Source organism: Chaetomium tenue, assembly GCF_020726465.1.
Source record: "Chaetomium tenue strain MPI-SDFR-AT-0079 chromosome Unknown F5144scaffold_6, whole genome shotgun sequence".
Classification (NCBI taxonomy): Eukaryota; Fungi; Ascomycota; class Sordariomycetes; order Sordariales; family Chaetomiaceae; genus Chaetomium; species Chaetomium tenue.
Window position 1 is genome coordinate 2,310,465 of NW_027117334.1, and position 26,079 is coordinate 2,336,543.

At 55.9% G+C, this 26,079-nt stretch overlaps 11 protein-coding genes across 11 annotated transcripts; 4 read left to right on the plus strand and 7 right to left on the minus strand.

The window, feature by feature from the left end:
- Nucleotides 1-25: 25 nt before the first annotated feature.
- F5144DRAFT_595457 (uncharacterized protein) lies at nt 26-2,107 on the minus strand (the record flags this gene model as incomplete). Its single annotated transcript, XM_066790693.1, has 2 exons — nt 26-206; nt 312-2,107. 2 exons carry the CDS (start codon nt 2,105-2,107, stop codon nt 26-28), a joined length of 1,977 nt encoding a protein of 658 aa, XP_066639981.1.
- A 285-nt stretch (nt 2,108-2,392) lies between these two features.
- On the minus strand, nt 2,393-3,667 carry F5144DRAFT_356763 (uncharacterized protein). The gene is made up of 2 exons (XM_066784351.1): nt 2,742-3,667; nt 2,393-2,682 (listed from the first exon to the last, which is right to left on the minus strand). The coding sequence occupies exons 1-2, from the start codon at nt 3,578-3,580 to the stop codon at nt 2,679-2,681; spliced, it is 843 nt and encodes a 280-aa protein (XP_066639982.1). The 5' UTR covers nt 3,581-3,667; the 3' UTR covers nt 2,393-2,678.
- A 1,965-nt stretch (nt 3,668-5,632) lies between these two features.
- On the minus strand, nt 5,633-7,783 carry F5144DRAFT_657688 (uncharacterized protein; the record flags this gene model as incomplete). The annotated part of the gene is made up of 3 exons (XM_066793194.1): nt 6,551-7,783; nt 6,080-6,429; nt 5,633-5,716 (listed from the first exon to the last, which is right to left on the minus strand). Exons 1-3 carry the CDS (start codon nt 7,356-7,358, stop codon nt 5,633-5,635), a joined length of 1,242 nt encoding a protein of 413 aa, XP_066639983.1. The 5' UTR covers nt 7,359-7,783.
- A 539-nt stretch (nt 7,784-8,322) lies between these two features.
- Nucleotides 8,323-9,572, minus strand: F5144DRAFT_356768 (uncharacterized protein). The gene has a single exon (XM_066784352.1). It carries the CDS (start codon nt 9,401-9,403, stop codon nt 8,510-8,512), a length of 894 nt encoding a protein of 297 aa, XP_066639984.1. The 5' UTR covers nt 9,404-9,572; the 3' UTR covers nt 8,323-8,509.
- Nucleotides 9,573-10,069: 497 nt separating this feature from the next.
- On the plus strand, nt 10,070-11,875 carry F5144DRAFT_605764 (P-loop containing nucleoside triphosphate hydrolase protein; the record flags this gene model as incomplete). Its single annotated transcript, XM_066791456.1, has 3 exons — nt 10,070-10,113; nt 10,164-10,236; nt 10,298-11,875. 3 exons carry the CDS (start codon nt 10,070-10,072, stop codon nt 11,873-11,875), a joined length of 1,695 nt encoding a protein of 564 aa, XP_066639985.1.
- Nucleotides 11,876-12,816: 941 nt separating this feature from the next.
- F5144DRAFT_582779 (uncharacterized protein) lies at nt 12,817-13,352 on the plus strand. Its single transcript, XM_066789519.1, has one exon. The coding sequence runs from the start codon at nt 12,997-12,999 to the stop codon at nt 13,273-13,275; it is 279 nt and encodes a 92-aa protein (XP_066639986.1). The 5' UTR covers nt 12,817-12,996; the 3' UTR covers nt 13,276-13,352.
- Nucleotides 13,353-13,891: 539 nt separating this feature from the next.
- On the minus strand, nt 13,892-16,366 carry F5144DRAFT_623264 (uncharacterized protein; the record flags this gene model as incomplete). Its single annotated transcript, XM_066792138.1, has 5 exons — nt 13,892-14,285; nt 14,519-14,674; nt 14,732-15,009; nt 15,142-16,170; nt 16,345-16,366. The coding sequence occupies 5 exons, from the start codon at nt 16,364-16,366 to the stop codon at nt 14,205-14,207; spliced, it is 1,566 nt and encodes a 521-aa protein (XP_066639987.1). The 3' UTR covers nt 13,892-14,204.
- Nucleotides 16,367-16,890: 524 nt separating this feature from the next.
- Nucleotides 16,891-17,449, plus strand: F5144DRAFT_595461 (uncharacterized protein; the record flags this gene model as incomplete). The annotated part of the gene is made up of 3 exons (XM_066790694.1): nt 16,891-17,207; nt 17,290-17,326; nt 17,366-17,449. The coding sequence occupies 3 exons, from the start codon at nt 16,891-16,893 to the stop codon at nt 17,447-17,449; spliced, it is 438 nt and encodes a 145-aa protein (XP_066639988.1).
- Nucleotides 17,450-19,304: 1,855 nt separating this feature from the next.
- On the minus strand, nt 19,305-21,099 carry F5144DRAFT_518195 (nucleotide-diphospho-sugar transferase). The gene is made up of 2 exons (XM_066786660.1): nt 20,737-21,099; nt 19,305-20,600 (listed from the first exon to the last, which is right to left on the minus strand). Exons 1-2 carry the CDS (start codon nt 20,843-20,845, stop codon nt 19,747-19,749), a joined length of 963 nt encoding a protein of 320 aa, XP_066639989.1. The 5' UTR covers nt 20,846-21,099; the 3' UTR covers nt 19,305-19,746.
- On the plus strand, nt 21,100-22,906 carry F5144DRAFT_623266 (uncharacterized protein). The gene is made up of 4 exons (XM_066792139.1): nt 21,100-21,764; nt 21,864-22,312; nt 22,427-22,561; nt 22,601-22,906. The coding sequence occupies exons 1-4, from the start codon at nt 21,500-21,502 to the stop codon at nt 22,700-22,702; spliced, it is 951 nt and encodes a 316-aa protein (XP_066639990.1). The 5' UTR covers nt 21,100-21,499; the 3' UTR covers nt 22,703-22,906.
- On the minus strand, nt 22,907-25,899 carry F5144DRAFT_582791 (uncharacterized protein). Its single transcript, XM_066789520.1, has 3 exons — nt 25,630-25,899; nt 24,222-25,572; nt 22,907-24,166 (listed from the first exon to the last, which is right to left on the minus strand). Exons 1-3 carry the CDS (start codon nt 25,756-25,758, stop codon nt 23,037-23,039), a joined length of 2,610 nt encoding a protein of 869 aa, XP_066639991.1. The 5' UTR covers nt 25,759-25,899; the 3' UTR covers nt 22,907-23,036.
- Between the last annotated feature and the right edge of the window lie 180 nt (nt 25,900-26,079).

Sequence of the window (26,079 nt, forward strand, 5' to 3'; positions counted from 1 at the left end):
CAGTTCATATCCGTCCGAGAAGCCTTCACACATCCGCAACATCCACCTCTTCATCCAACAGCCCCAACCCACTATCATACTTTCTCCTCTTACCCGCCCTCTCCGACGGCCTCGCATCATCATCACCCAACACCCTCCCAACCTTACTCTCACCCCGTGGCGGCACCACCTCACTCCCCTCACCCTCCTCGCCCTCAAGATCCCCACTCAAAAACCCCTCCCCCATCCTCAAAACCCTCTCCAACTCCCCCCTCATCCCCCTCACCACCGCCTCCGCCCTCCCCCTCTCCCGCACCCTCACCTCCCCCAACCTCCTATTCTCCTCCCTCAACCCCCTGACCACCCCCTCCGCCACCTCCAACGCCCCCCCCACCCTCACCACCTCCGCCTCCAGCCCCCCCACCCTCCCATCCCTCTCCGCCACACCCCCCACCAACCCCGCCACCTCCTCCACATGCGCCGCCGTCAACGTATCCAGCTCAATCCTCAACGCGTCCGTCTGCGCCAGCTGGCGCGCCAACTCCCCCTCCAGCCTCGCCACCGCCGCGACATGCCCCTCCTCCCGCTCCCGCATCTCGCGCTCTGCCTCAGCCAACTGCGCGCGCAGCCCGTCCGTCACGGCGACGCGCGCGCGCAGCTGCTCGCGCAGGGAGAGGGTGAGCGCGTGGTACTCGTCGCAGGCGTCGTGCAGGTCGCGGTTCTGCGCGGTGAGGGTGCGGAGGTGGGTGAGCAGTTGGGTGAGGACTTGCGCGCCGGCGCCGGTGAGCGGGAGGGTGCTCTCGCCCGGGGTGGTGTATTCGAGTTGGAGGCGGGCGGCGCGCAGGGCGGTGTTGAGGGAGGTGAGTACTTCGAAGGCGTCGCTGCCGGGGAAGCCGAGGGATTGCAGCGTGGTGTTGAGGGTGGTCAGGGCGGTGGTGCGGTCGGAGAGGGTTTGCAGGAGGGTGGTGAGTTGTGTTTCGAGGGGGTGCGGGTTGGGGGCTGCTTCTTCTTCTGATGATGATGACGACGACGACTCGGGGGATGGGGTTGTGGGGGGGAGGGCGGGGGTGAGCTTGTCTGATAGTCGGGAGGTCAGGGCGGAGTAGGACTCCAGGGCGGTCGTCAGTTTGGCGACCTCGAGGTGCAGGAGCTCGAGCTGCTGTTCGAGCTGCTGCTTTTCTGGGTCTGGCAGTGAGGCCTGAGTGCCCATACTGGAGCGTGGCGTGGGCAAGCGTCGGCAGGGAGTCTCGGAGCGTTGGGGCTCGGGGCTTGTGGACGGAGGGGTTGGGAAGGATGCTGTCCGCATTCGCCTGGTGGGCGTGCTGCAGGCCAGTTCGGCCCTCGCGCTCTCGCTAAACTCTGTCCCGACATCGTCGATGTCATACTCCATGGAATTGTCGGATTGAGGAGGAGTCTGGGCAGCTCTGGCCCATTCAACGGGGGGGCTGCTCGGCACCTCCTGGACCGCGGCACGGCTGGCCAGCTCTCTCTTCAGTGATGCAACCTGTTGCTCCAGGTCCCACACGCGCTCCGTGTCGAGCACCACCGTCTCGTCATGCAAGCGCTCGATTTCTTCATCCTTCTCGGCCAGCTCGGCCTTGAGACGCTCCATCTCCGCCTTGGCCTTCTCAGCCCGTCGCCGCCTCTCGCTCAAGATGGTGTTCATCTCCTCGCTCAGGCCATTGCGCCGGATGCGGCGCTTGACACGGCCATCCAGGACTTGGCGGAGAGGAAGGAAATGGACCTCACCGCCAAAGGGAGAGCCTTGTGAGTCTAGGCTCGGAATACCGCTGCCGTTTGAGGGAAATAGACAGGCCGGGGTGGACCGTCGACGCTGTGTTCGACTGCTGGCAAGAGAGGCCCGTCGTATCATGGGCGTCAACCCAGTTGTTGAGGGTTGACATTCCTTCCCAGCCGACTGCGGGCCTGGATCTGAGAACCGAACGTGCCTCTTCCTATTTGGAGTTTGAAGAGCCAGGGTCTCTCGTGAGGGTCGCTTGGGTGAGTTGCATGGTGTTTGTTTGGGAGCTGCTGCTGGACTGCTAGACGACGCTCGTGATTGGCTCAGATTACGCCGTGTGCGCCGCAGCGCGATGGGGAGCTCTGGAGTCTCTGTGCCTCCCTCCATGGTTGTTGAGATTGTTACCTTGGGTTGATTCTCAAGGTTACGGGTATCCTCTCCTCTTTCAAGGTGAGTCGAAGAATTAAAGTTGGTGCCCATGCAGCCATGTCATGGAGTTTTTTCGCAAGGCAGCAATGTCCCTGCTTCCTCCATCCACGTGGACCCGCATGACTGGGGTGTTTATTTACTGATATCCAGCCAATTAGACGCGATACATCTCTCCACACGAAGCCCCTGAGCCTGGATGTGCTTGGCTCGCTGCCCAGTTTGCCAGCGCTCCCTCCCCGTCGTGTTTCTGTGAATACCTATCTCACACGCAAGTCACAAACGGGTCAACAACGAACAATTACCTCCACAATATTTCACTGCAAGCAAATATGACCTTACTATATACTACGTTCAGTATACTATCTTTAATTGCTCCCATTCTTGTTCTTCTATCCCTCCCTGCTAATCCGCTCCTCATATGGTCCCCCCAGCCAGTGCAGCCACCTTGGCACATGAACTTCCATGTAGAGCAGTGGTGTGTTAATGCCTTTATTATGACCACTTGTTATGGAACTCAACGCTCGCCATGTTAAGTTAGTTACTGAATAACCCCCCATCTCCATCGGGCCTCGCAGCATCTAACTTCTATTATTCCACGATAGCCAGCACCTTAACCGGCGGAATTCTATCAGTTTTTATCGCACGGTTGTGGGGAGAGTCCACCCCAGGAGTTGTGCATGCCGCAATAAAACAACCCGAGCTCTTAAAGTGGTTTCGAAAGTTTCCGCCACTGTTGCTCTGCCCTACAGGGCCCAAGAGCAAACGGACATATGCCCGGTTTTTCTCCATCCATTCAGACAAGTACCTTGCGAAACTAAAAACATGTTCATCCCAGGGACCGCCATCGGGATATTGCCAAAAGCTGTCCACGCCGCCAGATTCAAGAGAAGGGTCGGTAGGTTCTGGTACCTCGACAAAAACACACCCATTCCCTTGGAATGTCTTCGTTCCGGGTGGGATTCTGGCCCCGGGCCTTGGCTTGATGTTACGGTCAATGACGTACAACGTATGCAGACTCGGCGTTGTTAGCGGCCAGAGCCTGGCGACTGATTGGGCCTCAAGGCACCACTCCCGATAGTGATAGTTATTAGGGTCCCATTGTCCGGCATTGCAGATGGGGGCTCCCGCCGCTTCATCGTACTCCCATGGGCGATACCTTTGATAAAACTTGTCGCCGAAGTGCACCCCGTCTTCGAATACATTGTTGTAGAAGGCCAATGTATCGCCTTTGAAGTCGCCGAGGCAGGCATAAAGTGGATATTTCTTTTCCCGACCTTCACGGCACATCGCGTCGAACACCTCTTCGACTATTGGGTAGGTCTGACGGAAAGCCTCCAAGTCAAAACTCTCGGGCCGATCTTGACTCGGCCAGCCTCTATCGACACGGGCCCATGTTACCGTGTCCCGTGTAAAGCCGTCCCAAATCCCCATGGGTCGATTATAGGCAGTGTAGAGGTAGAGTACCGGAGGGATCGGGTCAGGCGGGTTACGGCCGTCAAATGCCTCGTTTGCTTCCCCTTTCTTGATTTCCAAAACGAGCTGTCGAGCGTCAAGATATTTCAGCCAGTCCTTGATTTCATTTTTCTGACCCACAGAGAGGTGTGCGAAATCTGGCTTTTCCAGGGTACTACAGAGCAAGCAGACCTGGTTGGCCATCTCTCTCTCAGGAGAGGTGGTCTCCCGGAACGACTCAAGCCACTCAAGGTATCTCTCACGCCCCGCACCCGTCCACCAGCACTCAAAACAGTCTTTTGTAAATTGCGCCTTGTCAAAGTCGATGGCAAGGTATTTAACGTTCGCAAGGTGGCTACTGTAATAGCCCGCCCCGTACTCAACCTTCCTAGACAAACTCAAGGATAGCTTCTGATCATCGTTTGCTTCCCAACCTTCAACGCTGCTAGGATTAGCACTAGCTGCTACGAGTGGGCAGTCTAGCCACAGAATATCAATCTCCGGATTGAAAGAGACGGGGAAGATTCCGTGTGGCGACCCTGAGCTGATAGCCGGGTTTGATGATGAGCATACAGACTTTTGCTCGTCAACCTCGTCTTCCACTGGGCGCCGTGCCTTCATGGCGAGCATGACACCGGGGTTACCACCATCCTGAAATGCCCATGGAGGTTGAGTACATGTAGCGGGGTCAGCAGCAGCCCCATCCAGATCCCCCAATTTCCTTTCAACTACATCCCGCCGAACTGCTTGGCGTGCAGCTTGACACACACTTGCAATTTCTGTGATGCTGTCGAAGTATGCACAGCGCCGGCCCACCTCATGGCGAGGGGGTACAAACGTGAGCGTCTGGCCCTCATTTTCCAGTGCCTCGATGACCTGGGTGTCAGACACCGTTTCGGGGTCCTCGGTAGATTGCTTTTCAACCCATTCTCTGGGGGGGGAAGGGTGAAGCCCGATCGCTTGTACGGAGGGTATAGCTTGCTCCACACACTTTTTCCAAATGTTGTTTTGGATTTCTTCCGGCAGTGCCGAAGGCTGAGGGAACCTTTTCACCATCTCAAAATGCGATGTTCGAGTAAGGTAAGGCACCCTACTCAGCAGTATATCGTGTTTAGATATGTACTGGTGGTGGTATTTGTGGATAGTTGATTGTGTTTAGAAAGCAAGCAGCGGGTTTGCAAAGTTTTGAATCTAGAGACGTTGTTAATGTTTAGGGTATCTAGTCTGTTTACAAAACACTTTACTCTCGAATCGAAGAGTGCGTCAAGATAAGCAACGATATCCACACAACTACTTTATGCAGAGCTGTGCTTTCATTGTAGTCGCTTGGCACATCTTTGACCAGCCACCTGGAGTTATTAAACAGGCCCTGATTGGCTCGGGGTTGAGGAAGGGGCTGCGGGTTGAACGACATGATAATTAATGAGAGTCAAGAGTTATAATTATGTAGGTACTTATACAGCAGGGGGTCAATACAAGAGGAGGACGGATTCTTGTTAAGTCCCCAGCCCCGCCCAGTTTTGCCAGTTTTACTAAGATGGGAGGCAATATTCCTGCCTTACAAGTCAAAGCAAAAGGCTAGGTACTCATGGCTAAATACTCTTGTTTTAGTCATCACTTCGGGGCATGGCGAACAAGAAGAACCCTGTCCTCGATTATCCTGTTGACCGACAAGCTTGGCAGTGAAGGGATAAAGATCAGGGACGGTTCCGTTCTTTCAAATCCAAAGCATGGCTACAATAACTATAGGAGCACAATGAATGACCAATCCCTTGTCTTGGAATGAGCAAATCAATGTTCAGTCATCCCGTTGACCGGAAGCCGAGTCAGACGATGAAACCCAAGCACTTCACAATTACAACACGTATTGATGTATTGAACCCCCAGATCCTCATTATTGCTATTCCATTGACATGTTGTGGTGTTAGACCTGTTGAAATTCGATGACCCTGACTGGTATGACCACATAACCATGTATAAAGTTAGTATCACCGTCACGACCCAACCCCGGAACTACTCGCCAATACTCCATTACCGCTCTTCTTTTCTGTCGGCCGTGCCAGCATACGGGGGGTGAGGGTTGGCCCTCATCTCGATGTCGGGGCCTGGATTTCTCTGGCATACGACACACGAAAGTAGCCCGGGGCACCACATTTTCTTTTCGCGTAAAGGATATAGTCGCTATGGCATGAAAACGCTCCGATTTCAAGGCCTCATTTGATGAACAAACGAAAACAAAAACAAAAGGCTCCGCGCTCTTAGCAATAGCCAGCCCTCCCACGCCGCAAGCCCTCGTCGCCGCCAGGCCTCTCCCGCAAACCCTGTCCCCCACCACCACCACCCAATGGAAGCAACACCAACCCCCCGTTCGACGCCCCAACCCCACGCCTGACTCCCCTTCTACTAGAACCCCCCTAACCCCCTAACCCCCTCACCCCCCATTTATTCATGCCCAAACCCCCCACCCAACTCACGCACCCTCTCCCTCCCCACCGCCACCAGCGCCCCAAACACCAGCTTCTCCCGCACCGCCCGCTCCAGCCGGTACTCGCCCGGCCCCACATACCTGCCGTGCTGCGGCGGCAGGCGGTCCAGGAAGAAGTGGTCGGCCACGGCGACCAGCATGTCGTGCATGTCGTGCAGGTCTTGCAGCGTGGGGAAGGGTCCTGGTAGTGTGGTGCGGTTGTGCGGGGGGTGGTGGTGGTTGTTGTTGGGGTTGTTGGGGGAGCCGAATGCGGGGAGGGCGTTGGAATGGTGGAGGGGGATGTAGATGGTGGAGATGCCGTGGAAGGGGGTTTGGCTGCACGTGGTGGCGTGTTTGTTGGGGTCTGTGGGTTGGTTAGGGCTCCGTTCAGGTTGAGGAGGTTGTGGGAGATGGGGTTTGGTGATTGTGGGCGTGTGTTGGTGACACGGGGGGTGGAAGGGAGGAGTGGGATGGACAGCACTTACATGTACCGGCAAAGTAGTTCTTGAGATAGAGATCCATGTGGTCATGTTTCTTGTTGCCGTGATAGGGATCGATGATGACATAGAACTGGCGTAGCTTTGGAAAGCTTCTTAAGAAACCCGCTACTTCTTTGGGACACAGACGCCACGCGCTGTCCCGTGAGGCATGGCTCGCGTGTTCCCAATTCCCGCGGTCGACGCAGCGGAAATTGCCGTCCATGTCATGGCAGGAGTAGTGCTTGGGGCTCAACTTGATGCCGAACTTTTCCGTATTTTGGAACTGCTCCGCGAGGCTGTCACTGTCGAAGATTCTATTTTGCCAATTCAAAATCTGGTGGTCGTCGTGGAAGTACCCCATCGCCGGGACCGTGCTCCTAGCAAAGTCGAAAACGATCAGGTCTTTCGCGCCATCAATACGGGCGTCTAAGATCTTGAAAGGTAGCCGTTCGAGCCGGCCCCTTCTTCTCAATGCCACCTCATGGCTCACGGCCGCTGCAGCCGCAGGGTTGACACTCGAAAGTTCGTCATACATCCGGTATCCCGAGTTATCCTCTTTTCTAGTGACGGGAGAGAAAGATAATTTCCATGTTCTTGTCTGAGCATCGTCGACACGACCGACTCTGAGAACATGAAAATGCGGGTCGCCGTTTAGGACCTCGCGGAAGATTTTCCATTGTATTTCGGCGGGAAAATGAGTGAACTTCGGGAATCGGGAGTTTTGGTCAGGTTGTCGTTTCCCTTTCTTGCCCGGTACGTAAGTTTTCTTCGACCGCGAAGTGTGTTTCTTCGCCCCAGGACGTCTACGAGCCATGACAGGAGCCGAATGATCTGACCGGCGTCAAAAATCTGGAGTGTTGCTGTTTACCAGCCAAAATTGAGCTCGTTGGTAATGGGGCAGTGGGTGGATGAGAAACGCGAAGTGGGAAACCTGTCTAACGCCCGGTCACGGCTGGTTGGAGGAGTAGGGAAAATGGAACGGGGCGGGATTTAGGGCTACCAAGAAGCGAGAAGGCAGAAACTGTGAAATTCCTGAATATGTATCGATGGTGGCGGATGGAAATGTGCCTTGGGAGTGCCTAATAAACATTGTTTTGCAGGGCTTGGCTGATCATTGTTTACTTGGTGGTTGAGCAGGTTGTTGCCACGATCTGACTCGACAACGGACTGGGATAGTGTAATAATTGAACTGGGAGAACCTTCCTGGATAAGTGGACGTGGTGTTGTTTAAGGTTTTCGCCACCGGACCGGATGTGGAAAGGATTTGGATAGAACTAAGTTCTTTGTATTTACGATAACCCGGAAAAGGCGCCTGAAATTGAGGCGGCAAAATCCCCAGCCTGTGTGGTCTGGTACTGCCTGTAAAGCTTACAAGGTCCATGATTCATAGACGGTGTGAGCACGCCTTGAGATTCTTCAGCGAAGGTGACTATGGAAGACGGAGTCGTTCAGTGCTTGGAATCAGCATCTTATTGTCCACACCCGGGCCTGTCCAGTGCGCGTCGCAGTCGTCGTGTGTTACGCGTGAAATCTTGAGTGTTCTTGCAAGCTACCTGAATTGTGGGTGTGCGAATTCGACCCCTCTGTCATGAAGACGTGACATGGATAACGGAACGCTGTAACCACCCGCAGCCCCTACCACTTTGCAACCGACAGATTGCCAACCCGCACTTGCGCACCGCCCCTTTCTTATTCGGCCGTCGTTTCTTGCGTGCCATGTAGAAATGGATGTGGTGGGCACATGCTCGAATACGCTGCAAGGTCTGAGCGCTCCGGGGGGGGGGGGGGGTTGGGTTGCTGTTGCTGCCATCATTGGCATGCAGGGCATTGATGATATGTGGGTCTGTAGTTAGTACCGAACGATGTACCGAACGACGGGCCGTGGCAATGTGTGCCATGAAATGCATGGTTCAAAACCGCAGAGGATGTGACTGCCTCGTTGGATTGCCTGCCTAGTTACCAAGCTCAGTCCGGGGTTTTGCTATCCCCTGGGGCCGGCAGACCATGCCCGGGCGGATCATATGCCCATTTCTCAAACTCTCGTTGTCGTAGGAAACTCTCGACTCGGCCCTCCCGGTCCAGCCGAGCCCTCTGGTTCCGCCGCTCCCGCAGCTCCCGGCTAATGGCGGCATGTTTCTGGTCCTGCATGTCGAGCAGATTGACCGAATTTGTGCCAGCCCTCGTGACATGGCTCCACGCGCCGATGATTAAAATGACTGAAATGACGGTCATGAAGGCGAGGTTGGAGGTAAACACTTCTTCCTGTTTCTCGCCGCCCCCGTTCCGCTGCTGGTGCCACCGCTCCCAGTCCTCCCATGTTGCGTTCATGCTGGCATTACCAGGCTCGTTCCTCCACTTGCGGTCCGCTTCGCGGTGCCGTGTTTGCGAGTCTGTCTGATCTGCCCAACCAAAGCCGTAAAGATCGTACATCCGCTTTCTCTGTGGGTTGCTGAGAATTTCGTTGGCCGCCACGACGAGGCGGTATCGCTCGAGTTTCGTCATATGTGAAATGCCGTCGTCAGGGGCATGGTGCCGACGGTCGGGATGGTAAAGCTTCGCAAGCCGGAAGTACTGGGCTTTGCTGTAGGGGCAACCCCGCGAAAGCCCGAGGACCTCGTATGGGGTGGGATTCGCCGATGTCGGCCACTTCAATTGATCGCCACGGTTGTGTTTGTCGCCCTGTTGTCCACCCTGAACTGTTGCGTAAGATATCCGTTGTTGTGCGCAGCTCAAAGTGGGTGTGATAGCCGAACAACATTGTACGCGACATGTTGCAGGTATCGAGGGCGAGTGTTGCGCGCAAAACAACACTGTGGCGCTGCGCGGGCAGAGTGCTTTCGTTCGTTTGTTGAGAAACATCGTTCTAGGTTGGGTCGGTCATGCTTGTAAAGTCCGACAGCATAGTGCCGCCGGTAGTACATTGACAAACGAGTTTGGGTGGTGATATCGATTCGGGTTGGATCGAGTTCGAGTCTCGAGTCTTGTTGACTCGGAGTTCGTCGGAAGCTCGAAGTGCGAAGCACTTGCCCCATTAGGCGACCCACGTGGATCAGCACGTGATGTCAACAATACGTACTTAACCTGCAACTCAAGTTTTTGGCAAGAGCGCAAAAGACGGCTCAGCCCTGCGAACTATTTCACCTTCCCCGCCGCCTTCTTGAATAAACGACAAGTAACCGCACTGAGAATTTGACCAATTTCTACCGAAAAGAAAAAAACGATATCTGCTGCCGAATCTGCATTTTCCACCAACCAACCCAAGCAAATCCCACGATCGCACAAACGAAACCCCAGGGGTCAGGCAAGATCCCATTATCCGGCCGAACACTACGACTTCTACTGCGAGCTTCGAAGAGGGTATTATTGCGTCCAGTACCCGTGACCGGTATAGCACACCGGCATTCTTAAAAAAAACCAATTTTCGCCCCGTTCTCCAGTCTAGTTCGGTGATTTGACTCAGCTTTTTTTCGGAATACTCGACACACCGCACCATTGCGCGCTCTCCGCCTAACCCCACCATTCACAATGACAGACAGCCTCATTGACAAGCTGAAGGCCTCCACGCTAAAGTTGGTAGCTATTACCCCACCTGCTCTTGAAGCAAGCTAACATGGGCTAGCGATGGATCGGGCTCTGACGACTGGAAGTTGAACCTGAGGCTTCCGGCCAAGGACACGAGGCAACAGACGGAGGTATGGTGACGCTCGGTGTTTTTGGCATGTTTATCTGGTCTAACTCTGCGACCGTACGCAGGACGTAACTAATACGAAGGGCTTGGACTTTGAAGACTTTGGCCTCAAGCGTGACCTGCTGATGGGCATATTCGAGGCTGGATTCGAGAAGCCTTCCCCCATCCAAGAAGAGAGCATACCGGTAGCTCTTGTCGGTCGCGACATCCTTGCGCGCGCCAAAAACGGCACGGGCAAGACCGCCGCCTTCGTCATCCCCGCCCTCGAGAAGATCAACCCCAAGGTCTCCAAGATCCAATGTCTCATCCTCGTCCCGACCCGCGAACTGGCAATGCAAACATCCCAGGTTTGCAAGACGCTCGGAAAGCATCTTGGCATCAACGTCATGGTTACAACGGGTGGAACTGGGCTTCGCGACGATATCGTCCGGTTGCAGGATCCCGTCCATATTGTGGTCGGAACTCCCGGCAGAATTCTCGACCTGGCGGGCAAGCAGGTTGCGGACCTGAGCGAATGCCCCATGTTCATCATGGATGAGGCCGACAAGCTGCTTTCTATCGAGTTCACCCCTGTCATTGAGCAACTCTTGAGGTTCCACCCCAAGGATCGCCAGGTCATGCTCTTCTCCGCCACCTTCCCCATCTCGGTCAAGGATTTCTCAGACAAGAACATGACCAGCCCATACGAGATCAACCTCATGGACGAACTAACCCTGCGCGGAATCACGCAATACTACGCCTACGTCGAGGAGAAGCAGAAGGTCCACTGCCTCAACACCCTCTTCTCCAAGCTGCAGATCAACCAGTCCATCATCTTCTGCAACTCGACCAACCGCGTCGAGCTTCTTGCGAAGAAGATCACCGAACTCGGCTACTCGTGCTTCTACAGCCATGCCAAGATGGCGCAGCAGGCCCGTAACCGCGTATTCCACGATTTCCGCAATGGCGTCTGCCGTAACCTCGTCTGCTCCGATCTCTTGACTCGCGGTATCGATATCCAGGCCGTCAACGTCGTCATCAACTTCGATTTCCCCAAGAATGCCGAGACTTACCTTCACCGAATTGGTCGCTCCGGTCGGTACGGCCATCTTGGTCTGGCTATCAACCTGATCAACTGGGACGATAGGTTCAACCTGTACAACATTGAGCGCGACCTCGGCACCGAGATCCAACCGATCCCCCAGACCATCGACAAGAGTCTTTATGTGTACGAGAATCCTGAGAGCATCCCGCGGCCCATCTCCAATTTAAAGCCTGTTGGGATCCAGCAACAGCAAGAGATGTCTCCGCAGTCCCCGCAGGAGCAACAACAGCAGCAGCAGCAGCACACGCCACTTCAGCACCAACAGCAGTATCACCCCCAATACCAACAACAACAACCGCAGAACCCGCCGGTAGACTCTCAATCCCCAGTACCGCAGTCGGGCGACTGGCAAGGACAGGGCCGCCAAAACGGTTCTGGCCAGTCCGGTCCCCAAGGCCGCGGAGGGTTCCAAGGCAACCGCGGGCCCTCTGGTGGCCACCGTGGTGGACGTTCCCGTGGCTTCCAGCAGGGGCAGGGTGGGCGCCAGAACTACGGCGGCCAGCGCGGTGGCCGTCCGCAGGGCCAAAGCCAGCCGACATCCCCTGCTCAGCTGGGCTAGGGCTCTCTCTTTCGCATCTTTTGGGGCATTAGGAGGCGTTGCCACGAGTTAAGAGGCTAGGTTTTGTTTTGTTTGTTTCGGATTGTACATATTACTCCTCTATTTCCCACACGTATCCCTCCCGACAAAGAGCAGCCCGGCTATCCGATCCTTCACGACATTTTCTCGACGATCGCTACTCACCGGAGGACTTTTTTCTCCAGGCCTTTGGCGTCGGCCAGCAGTCCCATCAGCGGCGACATCGATTGTATCATATCTCTAATTTCTCCGCAGTTCGCGCCCGATCTTCGACGTCCATCTCTTATGATCGATACAATCGATATCCGTCTTGGCGTCATATGGACGCTGTAGACGGTGAAAGGTTTCAGGCCTAACCACGCATGGGCTTTCCAGATCTTTACTACTTTTTGGGGATGTCCGAGCTGCCGCATTTTGCGCTGCGCTCATTTGCCCTCCTTGGGCCTCACCTTACGAACATTCCTGGCAGGCCTTCATTATCTGGCTACGTGCAATGCAACCACCATGGATTGGTTGGAGATGCGGCTGGGCGGCTTCAGGACTTCTTCAGGACTTCCTTTTTCTTCCCACAAAACGAAAGGCACGGAAACGAATGAGGCGCGGGTGGCATGGTTCGGAGTCTCGTGGCCTTTTTAGTGGACGGGCGGTTTTTCCTTTGACGACGGAGTCTGGGGTCTTTGGGGGGGGGGGGGGGGGGGGGGGGGATCACGGAGTCATATAAACGGCGTTTATCGTGCTGTTATTGCGGGCGGGGCTCTGTTTGCGGCCTTTATTTGGCCATTTTCTATCTCTTCTGGTCGGTGGCTGGCGCATGGGGGGGGGGGGTATCTCGCTGCCGGTACCGCACGGGAAGCTTGTGGAGCTTCAGGGTTCCTCGACTACCAAATTAACTGAAAGGGCAAAGGCAAAGAGGAACGTTGTGATGCGAGGACCGGCCGGTCAAGCAAACGACGGTTTATGGGAGCCTGGGTGGCTGGCCATCGGTACATGGAGTGGTGCTGGTGGTTTCGAGAGGGTCGAATTTGGCGGTTCGGGTGATGCTCCAGTGCTTGCATGGATGACCGCACTCATGATTGGTGGCGTTGGCGTGAGGAGGGGGATTGATGGTGTGGTTTGCGATGCGAAGAAGCTTCTTTCGGGCTTGCGCTGCGGCGCAGCAACCGCCCCGGACGGTATCCGGTATCATCACAGCCGACGACGTCAGCGGAAAACGGAACAATGGGGACGAGAGCCGGCCGACGCCAACCGTTTTAGCCTTTGTCCGGCGAACGGGAAATGCGTATCCGGCTACAACCGTTGCCACGACTTTTTTGGAACCTGACACTTTGACACTATCAGGGCCATTCCACAACGAAAAAAAAAAGAAAAAAAAAAGAAAATGACCCGCTTTTCCACAGCTGGGGAGGCGACCACGGACGTGAGCTGTACCCAGAGCATGTGGACAGGCAGGGCGGCATTATGTAAAAGTCATCAAAAAAACTTTGGAGGACAGAGCGTGGAGGACTCGACGGCCTTTGCATTGGGCAAGCTGTCGTCTTCCATACAAGATAGACAATACAAGACCCTCTTCACCCTCCGTATGCTGTTTCCCTATCATGAAGAGAATGGCGCTGGTGTTTGTCTGGCTCAGCTGATGTTTCAGGGGTATCAACATCAGGGGTGAGGGGACTCAGGGATGACCTTGTCCTGTTCTAACCCCAACCCTTGCATTGCCCGTAGGCTTGAACTGAAGGGAGGCACGGGGGATGTGCGTTTTGGTTGCGTTTCGTACCAAACCTCCATCTCAACCCATTTTGATGATTTCTTTATCGATAAGTCTTGGTTTATCCTGACAGCGTCATTCTGGCACTGACGATTTCACCAACAGGTACCATTATACACCCCGTTGAGTCAGGACCTGTGGATGATGCCCCCAATACACCACCGTGTTCTGCTTATGCTACCACTTATGGTTCTGGCGCATGCATTACCATATTCTGTCGGGTCTATTAGAGCAAGTACCTCGAGTGGTAGGTTCCAAGCAAAGTGTGGGACCCCCGAGCTAACAACCACCATTAGGGGTCCTCCGTAAACCACAACCCACCCGCCTCTCTCCCGACCACAGACTCTCTCGACACACAAGTTTTGAAACGAGGTTCTAATGGCCGCCGGACGGCAGTTGGAGGTCACGGCGTTGTTATACTCCCCGGGAGTGCACCGGTAAATGTGGACGGACAAGAAACGACGAAGATCAGGATCGGAGGCGCAAGTTATCAAGTCGTGGCGGGGGTTGATACTGTGATCGACGGGGTCCCGGTTGAAGAATACACTCCTATTGACGAAGGGGATACATCCAGCGAGCCTCCTCGGCCGATAAGCGCTGGGAAAGCGGCAGCTGTTGCGTTTGCGGAAGCTGCTGAAAGGATTCAACAAGGAAGAGAAGAGAACACTAGCTAAATAAACAGTTGTGTAGTTGCAAAAAGCACCTTGCGGTACTGAAGATCCACCACAATAAACCAAAAGATCTCAAGAATCGAATAGTGAACTGCACTCCAGAAAGAATCGCCCCAATACCAAACCATTCCCATAGATCCCCGGCATCACACCCAGCCTCTCTCACCTCCCCAACCCCCTTCTCGCCCTAACCCTCCCAATCTCCTCATCCACCACATCCACCCACGCCACCTCACTCCCCACCCCCAACTCAAACCTCTGCTCGCCCCCTCCCACCGCCCCCTTCTCCCCAACCTCATAAACCCCCACACCACCCACCGCATCCCCCACCACCAACAACCCACTCCCCTTCACATTCCCACCCCCCTCCCCCTCCCCAGCACCACCACCAATACCACCCCCAACCCCCCTCGAAGCGAACTCAAAAACCCTTACCCCGCCCAAATTCTCCAGCTGCCCAAACGACGCAAACCCCACGCTGCGCGCCGCGTCCGGCCACCGCCACACCTCGGCCGTCGTGGCCAGGTCGATGATGGAGAAGTGGTTGGTGTGGGTGTCGCAGTAGGCGAGGCGCGTGCAGTCGGGCGAGATGGCGGCTTGGGCGTGGGCGGGGATGGGGAACAGGTGCGTGGTGTTGGGGGTGAGGTGCCAGGTTAGGATTAGGCGGGAGGGTGGATTGGATTCTGGTTGGGGGGGTTGGGTTTGGGTATGGGAGAGTTGGGGGGGTGGTGGGGGTTTGGGTTTGGGGGTGGTGAAGGGGAAGGTGTAGGAGCGGGGGATGGGGTTGTTGCTGGGCGTGGTGGGGGTGTTGGTACTAGTGCTAGTGAGCGGGGAGGTGGTGTCGGTGGTGTCGGTGGTGGTGGAGGCGGGGATCCAGATGGAGACGGCGATGTCACCGTGCGTGGCGAGGCTGGCGGGCAGGGCGGACTGCAGGGCTGGGTAGCCGGGTACGCAGACCCGGTAGGGCTTGTGCCGCTCCTCGTCGGGGAGGGAGCTGTACGACTGATCGGGGGTCTGTGCGTGCAGCTTGCTGTCTGAGACGGGCTTCATGTGCCAGGCGATGAGGATGGTCGAGTTGGGGCGGGGAGGGTCGCCTGGCCGGGGACCGGCCGCGGCTACGAGGATGGGGGAGTCGGAGCTGTAGGCGAGCTCGGGGAATTTCGGGACGAAGGGGAGGTTGGACTTGCGGAGCTCGATTGAATGGTTGGGGTCCTCGCGGAAGGGGGTTTTGGAGCTGGGGTGCCGCGAGAGGAAGAAGCGGTCGATGCGGTCGTGCTTGGGGCGGTAGACGGCGAGCCCGGCGTAGTCATTGTGAAAAGCATCGCGCTGGCTGGCTGCCCACCGATGGGCTTCATCAATGACTTGTACCTTCTTCGCCCCGCTACCGCCCTTGGCAAAGTTCCAAATCTCGAGAGTGAGTCCGAAGTGCGTGGTGATGCCGATCAGCGTGGCGTTCTCCGACAGAATGGCGTGGCTGCGGATGAAGTACTCGCGGGACCGCACTCGAGGTTGCACATATGATGTGATCTTGATCGTCCCATGTAGTGCGTTCTTGGGGATGGACCATATCTTGACGAGCTTGTTGCTGTGTTTCGTCGCCACATAGCTTGCTGTCGGCGAGGTGTCGATGTGGAGTACCTCAGAACCTTTACCCTTGTCTGTGAGATGTCGTTTGGGAATGACCTCAATGCCTGGTTGATCGGGGCTTCGCTGTATTGGAGCGGGCACGACGAACTGGTCCGCAGAAGTGGGGGCGTTTATCCAAGTCCGGCGATACTCAGGCGGCGGTGATGATGGGAACGGTGATGGAGCAATGTGGGTGGAAGCGCTCGTCGGCCCGAAGCCTGGACTTATGGAGCCAGGTCGGTACTCAGATACCGGCGTCATGCTGAACGAAGCACGTGGGATAGAGCCGCTGCTACTTCCACCCGAGCCATGGGATGCAAATGACCTCACTCGCGTGTCCTGTGAAAAGTATGCGTCTTTTGTGTCTCGGGCTCGCTCTTGCGAGTAGGTACTTGTGGGGGACTCGATGTCCATATTCCCAAGGGAAATTGGCGGTTCTGACTTTATGGACATTGAACCGCTGTGTTCCCGACCCGGCTGGGTCACCGGAGGGGGGAGAGACTTCTGCGGCAGAGGCAGCGGCCGCTCTTCCCTTCCTGGTAGCGTGGGAGATTCCGGAAGGCCCGGTGACGAATTTCGTTTCTCCTGCAAAGGACTCAACGATGCAGGCTCCTCTATGTAGTACGACAGAATATTGCTGTTGTTCCGCCGGGACCAGAATACGCCGATATCATCAAGCGTTCTCCAGCTTCCGCCCGAGTTGCGTACATCGCGGTTGATGTCGGTGGCCACTTCGTTGGGGTCAGACCTCCTCGTTTCATCCACGGGAGTGCTACATCTTGTCAGTCTTACTCAAAGGCTAAGCGCTCTCGCACGTACGTTGTTTTTTCAGTTCCACTGTCATGGCTATTACGATTTGCGAGACTGACCGGATCTTGTATGCAACCTGACACCACATCAAGGTATGGGAATATCACTGCTTTTGTACCGTGGTAGTCATGCTGAGTGAGTGGTGCTTCGGTATGGAGACGCTGCACTTCGGGGTTGATTTTGTGTCGCAGTGCGTGGGCAGCTGCCGCAAGGTTGTCTGGCCAAGTCGCTCTGCCCCAAACAAGGACGTTAGGACTTTGGGGGTCAAAGAATCAGGGGATGTGGACATGGAGGAGAAGGGGAGATTACAAGCTCGCCACGTCGAGGGCCAAGGTGAGGGCTTCTCGAAAGGTGGTCAGGTTGGACCGACAGCTCAAGATCTCAACCCGTCCGAGATCGACCCATCTTGTGGGTTCGGAGCACCGCGCGAGAATGGTGTCGATATGTATCAAGGTGTTCCCACAGCTCTCCAAGACCAGCAGCATCTGAGCCTGAAGCACTAACGGTATGCCGGGCTCATCTCTCAGCAGCTCCAAAACCAGCCGCAGGTCGGATAAATCGCAAGTCACAGCTGCGAGGTCGGCATGAGCAACGCGTACAGAGCGGATGAAGCGGGTTATTATGGCCGAGGTCGATGATATGCCTGAGAGGAGGTACTCGATTGGCCGGGCGATTGTGAGCATCTGAGCTCGATCCATGTTGACGCTTGTACCATAGGCTACTGCAGACTTGGAGTTGACATCGCACAGATGGGTTACGTTTGCTTTGGGGACGCCACTTGCATTGCCTGCAGGGTGGCCGCGGCGATCAGGAACGGAATGCAGCGAAATCTGGGAGTTGGGATGTGCATGGCTTTGAGCATACGATGAGGAAGATCAGCTCTTGCTTGATCCGGGGTAGCACGTGTGAATCCTAGCCATGATGAGCAAACAAAAAGGGCAGCGTGCGGGGTCCGGTCTCATCATGCTTGTCTTTATCCCACGCCCCGAGCGCCACAAGACAAAGACATTCCGTTTATTGGCAGAGGAAAACGCTTGGCTAGAAAGGATCGATGTGGCGGTTTGGACTCGGACCCGACGCGGACTCGATGCACACACTATGTACGGTGCTTACTGTGCAAACATCCCTTGGAAATTGTGAGGGGCGGTGGGAGAGCTGAAAAGGGGAGAAAGTTGAAGCATAGGTATGCAAGGGATGGAAGGGGGCCGGACACAACCGTCAAACTTCTACCCGGGAACCGAGGTCCACCGACGACATCTTTATATCTTCAAATTAAGGAAGCCCATTCTTAAAATATTCCTAGCCATTGGCACAGTCACTTCAGGAGCTTGCACGGACTGGGCTGCTACGCAGGGGGCGTCGAGATTTCTCAGCCAGTTTCATCCATCAACATCACACTCGCTACATGTACGTTTCGAGTCAAAAGAGCAGCGATCCTGCCAAAGTATTCAATTACCGAGCACAGCTCAGACAGTCCCAACCAGCAGGAACCTCATCTATCTCTAATAGGCATCCCATCCCAACATGACCAGCATGCCCCTCACCCCCTTATACCACCCACAACCCCCAACTCACAATCCCCTCAAACCCACCCCCATTCCCCATATCCACCCCCTCATCCCCTTAACCTAAACATTCGAACAAGCAACAGTGTTCCCATTCTTAACCGCGTGGTGGAACGGGAAGCGGAGAGCGTTCCAGCACAGGGCAGCCAGCGAGTTGGGCGTGTAGGTGGTGGGCGAGGCGGCCTGGACGGTGAAGGAGCTGGTGTTCTTGACCTTGTTCTTCGTCTCGGTGTGCGGGATGCCGGCCTTGACGAGGGCCTCGCGGACGGTCGGGCGGCAGACGGAACAGGCTTTGATGGTGACGGCCATTTTGTTGTGGTGGGTTGATTTGTTTTGAGTGTGAGGGTTGTTTGTTTGGATGCGCTGGTAGGTGGAACTGATGTGATGGCGGTGGATGAGAGTTGTTGAAGGGAGATGTGATGGAGGTTATTATACTTCATGAAATGGGGTATGAGTTACCTGATGTCCGGCCCCTTCGAACTTCGCCAGAAAAGCCATCCTAGAATAGACCTCTCAGGGCGGCGAGGGGGTTCGAGACTCTGGACCCGGGCGCAATCTGTAACATGGCAATGGCCGTTAAATTGGGCCAAGATTAGAACGAAACCGCAGTCCTTCTGGATTCCAACCGAGTGGTGAGCCCAGCGCCGCATACTTAGGACATGCGCTTGAAGGGCGATATGGAGCAGACCGAAACTAGAACAAGGCCGCCGGTACACTGAGACCAAGACCAATTCAAATTCCACAGCCTCAGGGGCTGACATTCGGCCTCCCGCCACAGTTCATGACGAGTAATATATTTACTCGGAGTACGGTTGTTTCGAACTCGGAACCCTGCGCCATGCTTAATCGCACAAATCACCGACATGGAATGAGACATGAATGCTTACGCCCTGTCAAGTTGACATTGCGGCGGGGCATTACAGCTTATCATGGAGAGTTTCAAGCAAAGATCACTTTGCGGTGATCTTAAGAAGGCGGTTCTAAATATCAATACTAGCAGCTCATCGCCGTGATTATTCTAGATAAATTTGTATCCAAGCGGTATCTACGCCGCACCAACGTCACCAGAACCCATCTGAGTAGCTGCCTACCTAGTGGGTGCTTCTCAACCCTCCAAGCGGGGTTGTTTCTTCCTACGGCGCCGCTTTCGGCCCTCAGCCGCTGGAATGGTTCCCCTCGAACTCTCCTCGGCAACACGGTACATGAACCCATGGTTAACCACTGGCGTCTTGGGCCTCCGCCCCCTTTGTGCTGTACGCCCGAGCCAGGCTCGTGAGGGCCATCATGAGCCAAACATATCAACCCTGCCGAGTATAATCCAACCTCGCTGTCTCTGAGGAGGCGTCTGATATCACGACTCTGGTTCATACGCCCACATCTTCCCGGATTGTTAAAGCATCACCATCTACCACCCACACCTCATCCCGGGTGTCCCGCCCTCCACGAAGCAATAAACAAATGCTCCACCAAAATCATCGGATCTCCCTTTTCGTGCGTATGCTCCTGCGGCAGCCACCCAAAGCTATCCTTCGGCAAGACAAGCACATCCCCAATCAGCCTCGGCTCCTCCATCCGATCGAACTCATCCCCCGTATGCACCACCCCCGTCACATTCGTAAAATACTCCATCAACACCCTCGTAAACGCAAACGGCCCCGTCGTCGACATGACATCCTCAAACGTCACCCTACCACTACCCCCCTTGGCCTTCTCCCCCACCAACCGCCTCAAATTCCCCGCCACCTCCTCCACCAACACCCCCACCGCCAGATGCCCCGGCTTCGCCAGCACCGTATACTGCGCCAGCTGCACCGAGTACGGCGAGCCCGGCCAGATGGGCTTCTTATGATGATCATTCTCAATCCCCACCACCAGATTCACCCGCCCGCGAAACCGCTCCGGCACCCACTCCGCCACCGGCCGGTGCGGGTAGACGTCGATGTCGGCCCAGACGCCGCCGTCGCGCAGCAGGATGAGGTAGCGCAGGAAGTCGGCGCGGAGGATGGGGTCGTGGAGGCTGGTGAAGAGGTCCGCGAGGGAGGGGTCCGTGGCGGCGAAGCGGGTCTGGATGTAGGTGTCCATGTTGGCGTCGGTGATGCGCTCGTATAGCCAGCTGGGGTTGGTGGCGCGCCATTGGTGGGGGAAGCCGATGGTGCGCTCGGTGGGGTTTTCCGAGTCGTCTTTCCAGCTTTGCCAGATTTTGGGGGGGAAGGGTTGTTGGAGGAGGGTGGAGGGGGTTGTGGCTCCGCCGGGGGGCCGGTTGAGGATGTTTTCTGTTGGGTGTGTCAGCGTCGATGTTCCTTCACTTAGGCCCGGGGGTTCAAGGGGTGCGATGAAATGCGGTAGAGGGACGAATGTGAGTAAGATTTGATATGGATCGGTTATTTGATATGGATCAGTTCAACGTACTCTCTCCGTAACGAGTCTTATATGAGTAATGCCCCGCCGATAGGAAGAGTAATGTGACAATCGCCAGGAGTGGGAATAAACACTTTTTGGGCGTATAAGTCGACAACATGCTGATCGATAAGCCTGCGATGCGGGTTAGAAACGTGGGCGTATACGCGAGTGTGTTGAATGGCCGCGGCGCTGTTGTCGCGGATGACGATTGCAGCGGACATTGGCGTCTTGAACCAACATGAAGAAGGCAACCAATGGCGCGCCGATAGCGAGCAGACGTGGCTGATGCGGTCCGGAGAATGAACCAATTGTCGGGGGCTATTTAACGCTCCTTCACAGCCGAAGCCAGTGACGGTGGCGCCCGAATTCAGAGGAGCATCTCTGTAACCAACAGCCTAGAAGCAGCCACAGACAATCGGGCGTTTAATGGCCCCTGCAGGGCTGTGAGCGCCTTGACCAGACTGTCGGGCCCAAAACAACACCAAGGCCACCGGGGTCAGTAACCGAGATAGCGGCTGAGCAGTCGGTATCATGCCCCCTCTTCCCACGAATGCGCTTAGTTTACCGCCAGTATGGATATCCTAAGCGCCCAAAACAACACAACGTGGCCGTCTGGCAGTTGGCTGCCCGACGATAACAGTAACATGCCGCCGTCTTCATGGGCAATTAGTTGCTTGGGTTGTCTCTTCTGCTCTTTTCGACTCTCCCCATCATCACTTACGCATCCGGCCACCCACGACATACACAGTGACACAAAGGTCCACAGCTCAACATGAGGATACTGACTTGGGCCATCACGCTCCTCTTCCTTGCCTGCTTCTCGTTGGCGGAAAAGTATTGTTACTACCCAGACGGCCAGATCGCGGTGAACGACTCCCCATGCAACCCGAATGCCGACGATAGCGCGTGCTGTGACGGCGACAAGGGTATGATGTGCATGAGCAACAACCTATGCCGTGGGCCGGGTGGGACGACCGTCCGGAGCTCTTGCACAGACAAGAACTGGGATTCCACCGCCTGCGCCGCACTCTGTATGAGTAAGTCGACCACCCTCCCCCCCAAGCTTCGCTTCAACTCCCACCAACACAGCACACCCACCAATCCCAAACCCCACTAACCACCACCCCCCACCCCAGCGGAAAACACCGTCCCAGCCGACCTCACCTCGTGCGCCAACGTAACCGGCTCCGACACCACCTACTGCTGCGACAACCACCGCGTCCCCTGCTGCGACGCCAGCATCGCCCGCTTCGAAGTCCTCCCCTCCAAGCCGCAAATCCTCGCCATCTGGGACGACTCCGCCTCCGCCTACCTCTCCATCAACCTGCCAGGCACCACCACCACCACCACCACCACCACAACAACAACAACCCCATCCTCCGGCTACCCCACCGGCCCACCCCCCGCCAACACCCAACCGGAACCCTCATCAACATTTTCCCGCACCCCCTCGCCGGACGCCACCGCCGGGCTTTCTCCTGCCGCACAGGCAGGCATCGGTATCGGCGTCGGCGCAGCCGTGCTCGCCATCGCGCTCGCGGTTGCAGCATACCTGGTGGCGAAGCCGCGGCGGAATAAGAAAGCGGTGCTAACGGCGAGACAGGGGGATCCAACACGGGGGGGGGTTGGTGTTTGAGCGGTGGTGGGGGGTGGGGGTTGTTATGATGCGCGAGAGAATAAGCATAGGTACATGTACAAGACCGGTGGTGATGGGGCTGGGAATGGTGGTGGTGGTGGGGCTGCGTGGTATCACCCGCCTGCGTATGGGGAGCCGTATCACGGGGGGATTGGGTTTGGGGTGGTGCCGCGGCAGGAACTGGATGCGTGGCCGAGCGTTGGGCTTGGGTCACCGTATGGGCAACAACCGTATGAGCAACCACAGGGACAACCACATAGGCAATCACATGGGCAGGGGTATGTGCAACGGTTTGAGCTGCCTGCGACGCCTCTGGGGGCGCCCAGGAGGGCGTTTTAGGCTGGGGTTGGGGGAATGGAGCGGCTATGATGGTTGGTGATGGTGTTTTGATGTGGTGGTTATAGAAAAACGGCTAAAGTCGTATTTGGAGTCGGAGTTCTCGGGGTGTATTGCTGGCGTTTAGGCGTGTTAAGGTTGCGTTGTAAGGCCACAAGGTTTGCGAAGAAGAGGCGGAGCATGTAGAGTATTAAATTGATGAGATATCCGTTAACTTTATATCTTCAGTCGCAACATATATCCAACTATGAGATTTACCATCAACTAATATCCACTTGTGATGTCGTGAATACAAGGCTCTAATGCCCTCGGACACCCCCAGACATTTGTAACCTACTCATGACGTGTAATTACAATACTCCGGCCAAGCAAAAGGATTGCCGGGGTCCAAGATACTGCTAAAGGAAAAGTCGACCGACTGTGCAAACCGGGGGTCCCATGACCGAAACAGCGCGTCATCGTCATTCAAGAAATCATCAAGGCTGCCATCCGACAGTCCCGCCAGCGGCGACGTGTCGTGGGGCCCCGCCGGCTGGGCAAGCAGATCTCCCGGTAATGGGATAGCGTCGTCTGGTTGGCTGCAATGGTAACCAAGGGGGGCGTCTGGTTGCTGCATTGGGTTGGATTGGGGGATGTTGTCTTTGGCCGGTGCGAAACATGAGTGGTTAGTGGGTACGTTGTTGTTGCTATTGTCGGCCGTCCAGGCGGTAGTCCACGTAAGGGGCAGAGATTGTGGTTGTTGTCGGTCAGCGAGGCATGAGGCTGCAGGGGAGGGCAGCGGCCGAAAGTTGTTCAGGGCGCCCCGGGCTTGAGTCGTCTGGGTCGGTTCAGGTGCCATAAGTGGACTGGGGGGCGCTCCTGGAGAAGTAGTACTGCTGCCGCCGAGTGCTGAAGCCGAATGTGCGATTGCAGGTTCCGTAACATTTCCAGCTCCCACGCCACCCAGGCTTCCCGTTGATGCCGCTTGATCTTCCGCTCCGCGAAGCGCTCCGTTTCGTCCCCGCTTCGTTCTGGCGGCATCAGCGGTTTTCTTCGCCCGCTTCTTGTCCCTATTTATCATCTCACTCCGATCCAGCTTCAACATGACGGCTTGCCCCAGTTGTCCGTTGATCCGGGCACTGCTCCATATGGCCCCCAGTTCCTGTACCACGGGAAGCACCTTTTTGAAATCGGCGCCACCTCTGGTCCGGAACATGGGAAGTTGGCTGAAACGCCACTTACGGTACGCGACACTGAGAGATAGCGTGATGGCGTAAGGCACAAAGGGCATCGGGCTGAGTTTGTAGTCTTTGATTACGTCAAGAATGCGATCGGCGGAATGTGATCGACGGGCATTCATGCTGCTGGGTGGTAAATGTTGTGTAGGCGGCCCTTGAGGGGCATCACACTCGGGAGCCATTCGAAAACGGTGTCGAGGCATGCGTACCGAGAGGACACCAATGGCGTGGTAGAGTACTTCAAGCGTGACTAGGACCCTGGTATTAGCTCGCGGCCTCGGTCCTTTAAGAGACATGGCACTTACCAAGGAGGATCTCTGGTTCACACTGAGCCCCCGCTTCAATGGCCATGCGCTCGAAAACAGGTATGTCAATGCAGTTTACCGTCGGCCGCGGTCGGTACATTTCGATGACTTGATCCAGAAGAAGAATTAAGGATAGGAAGAATCTGAAGATGGGCGTATCCTCGGCGTCTGGGCGAGGAACCTGTATCAAGTCGACGTTATGAAACATGAGTGGACGCGCAGATATGGCCCCAACTAATCTGTCGAGGGCGTATAGGCACTTGAAGAGCCTTTTCCCACGGCCTTTTACGCTGCCTTCGGCGGCCGCGCTCGCCAGAATCCCCAGGTGCACGCCATGGGTGTGTACCATACTAACAAGTTTGGCGTATAAATTCAGCGGTTCAAACCTCTCAGTGGGGTTCGCCGGCTGCCAGTAAAAGCAGGTCAAAGCCATCACTTGGATTTGGTCGGTGAATGGGATTTGACGGCTCTCTTGCAGCTCGACAAGGCGCTTGTTAATGAAGTTGGCCATTTCCCGGGAATAGTCGTCGAAGGATACCACGCGTTGTGTTCTGGACCCATTTGAAGATGATTTGAAGGTTAACAGGTTGCGAGCCTCTGGGTCGGTGGCGGCGGCGAGGCACACAGATCCTTGAACGAGCTCTCGCAAGCCTCTCTCTTTTGGTAGGGTCACAACACACGACCTTTCATAGATGGGAAAGAGGGGCTGGATTTTAGTGAGAAACAGGTCTCTCAAAGCCTGCCACTCCGCGTCCGATGGCATCACCTTGTCGGCCAGTCCACGATTGACAAGCGTTTGGGCGATGGCCGCGAACTTGGCCGTATCTTGCACGTGTATGGTGAGGCTCGTGCCATCCTCGCGCGGGACAGAGAAAAACGGGCCGGGTGTTTCTTCGACGAGCTGAGGGCTGCCGGTGCATGCCGCGGGCCGCCCCTGAGTTGATGGTCCTCTAGACTCTCGAGGCGAGGCCGGGGGCAAGTAACCGATTACCTGATGTTCGGAATCCTCATCTGCTGGCGGACTCTTCCGGGACGGGGCCATGGTGGCTTCGACGAGGATGCCTTCGGGGTTGAGATCTCCTAAGAATGGCGGTGCTGGGGACATCGGACGGAGTTCTTGTGTCTGGTCGCTCTCCGGGCTGCTGCTGGCGGCCTTATCGGAGGCGTGGTGGAAGAAGCGGAGCAGTTGGGCGGCGGCATCGGACGTGTCCCTGTCGGTAGCGGCGGCATGGCGTGGAAGTTTACTCCGCCGTTCCCCGCCGTTACTGGCAACGTCATGGCTCGGCTCCTGGCCAGGTTGGTCTGTTTCTTGAATGTCTACGACCGAATCTTCAACATGGCGACAGCGTTTCTAAAAGGGTCAGTTGAGTGTAAGTTATAGCTGGTATATAGAGTGAAAAGTAAATACTTTACGCTTCCGGCAAGGTAGACACGCTTGATGGACCTGTTTGCGTTTGATGGGCAACCCTGTGGCATCATGACCCACAAATTTGACAATGTTCCCAGCGGCGGGTTTGATAGGGCTGGCGCCTGCCATAGTGCGGAATGAGAGGTAGGAGGAAGTCAGACAATACGTTGCTGGTAGGCTAACTCCCAGTGCTGTGTAACTGTGATACCTAGGCGCTTGTGCTGCCGCCGGTGCCGTCTTGCGATCCGAAATGGATCGTTTTCGTCCTCGCGTGTCGATGAAAGCCGAAAATCGATGGATTGTTGTGGATCGGTGGGGCCAAGTCAGGGTGGGGCCATTCAGCGGGCTTACCCTTTCTGGTCACTCCGCCCTTGCTGGCTCCTTCCCGCTGAGTTGGTTCAAGCTCCTTGAAACTCGCCTTCGACGAGGAACGGCCTGGCAACTGGGGAA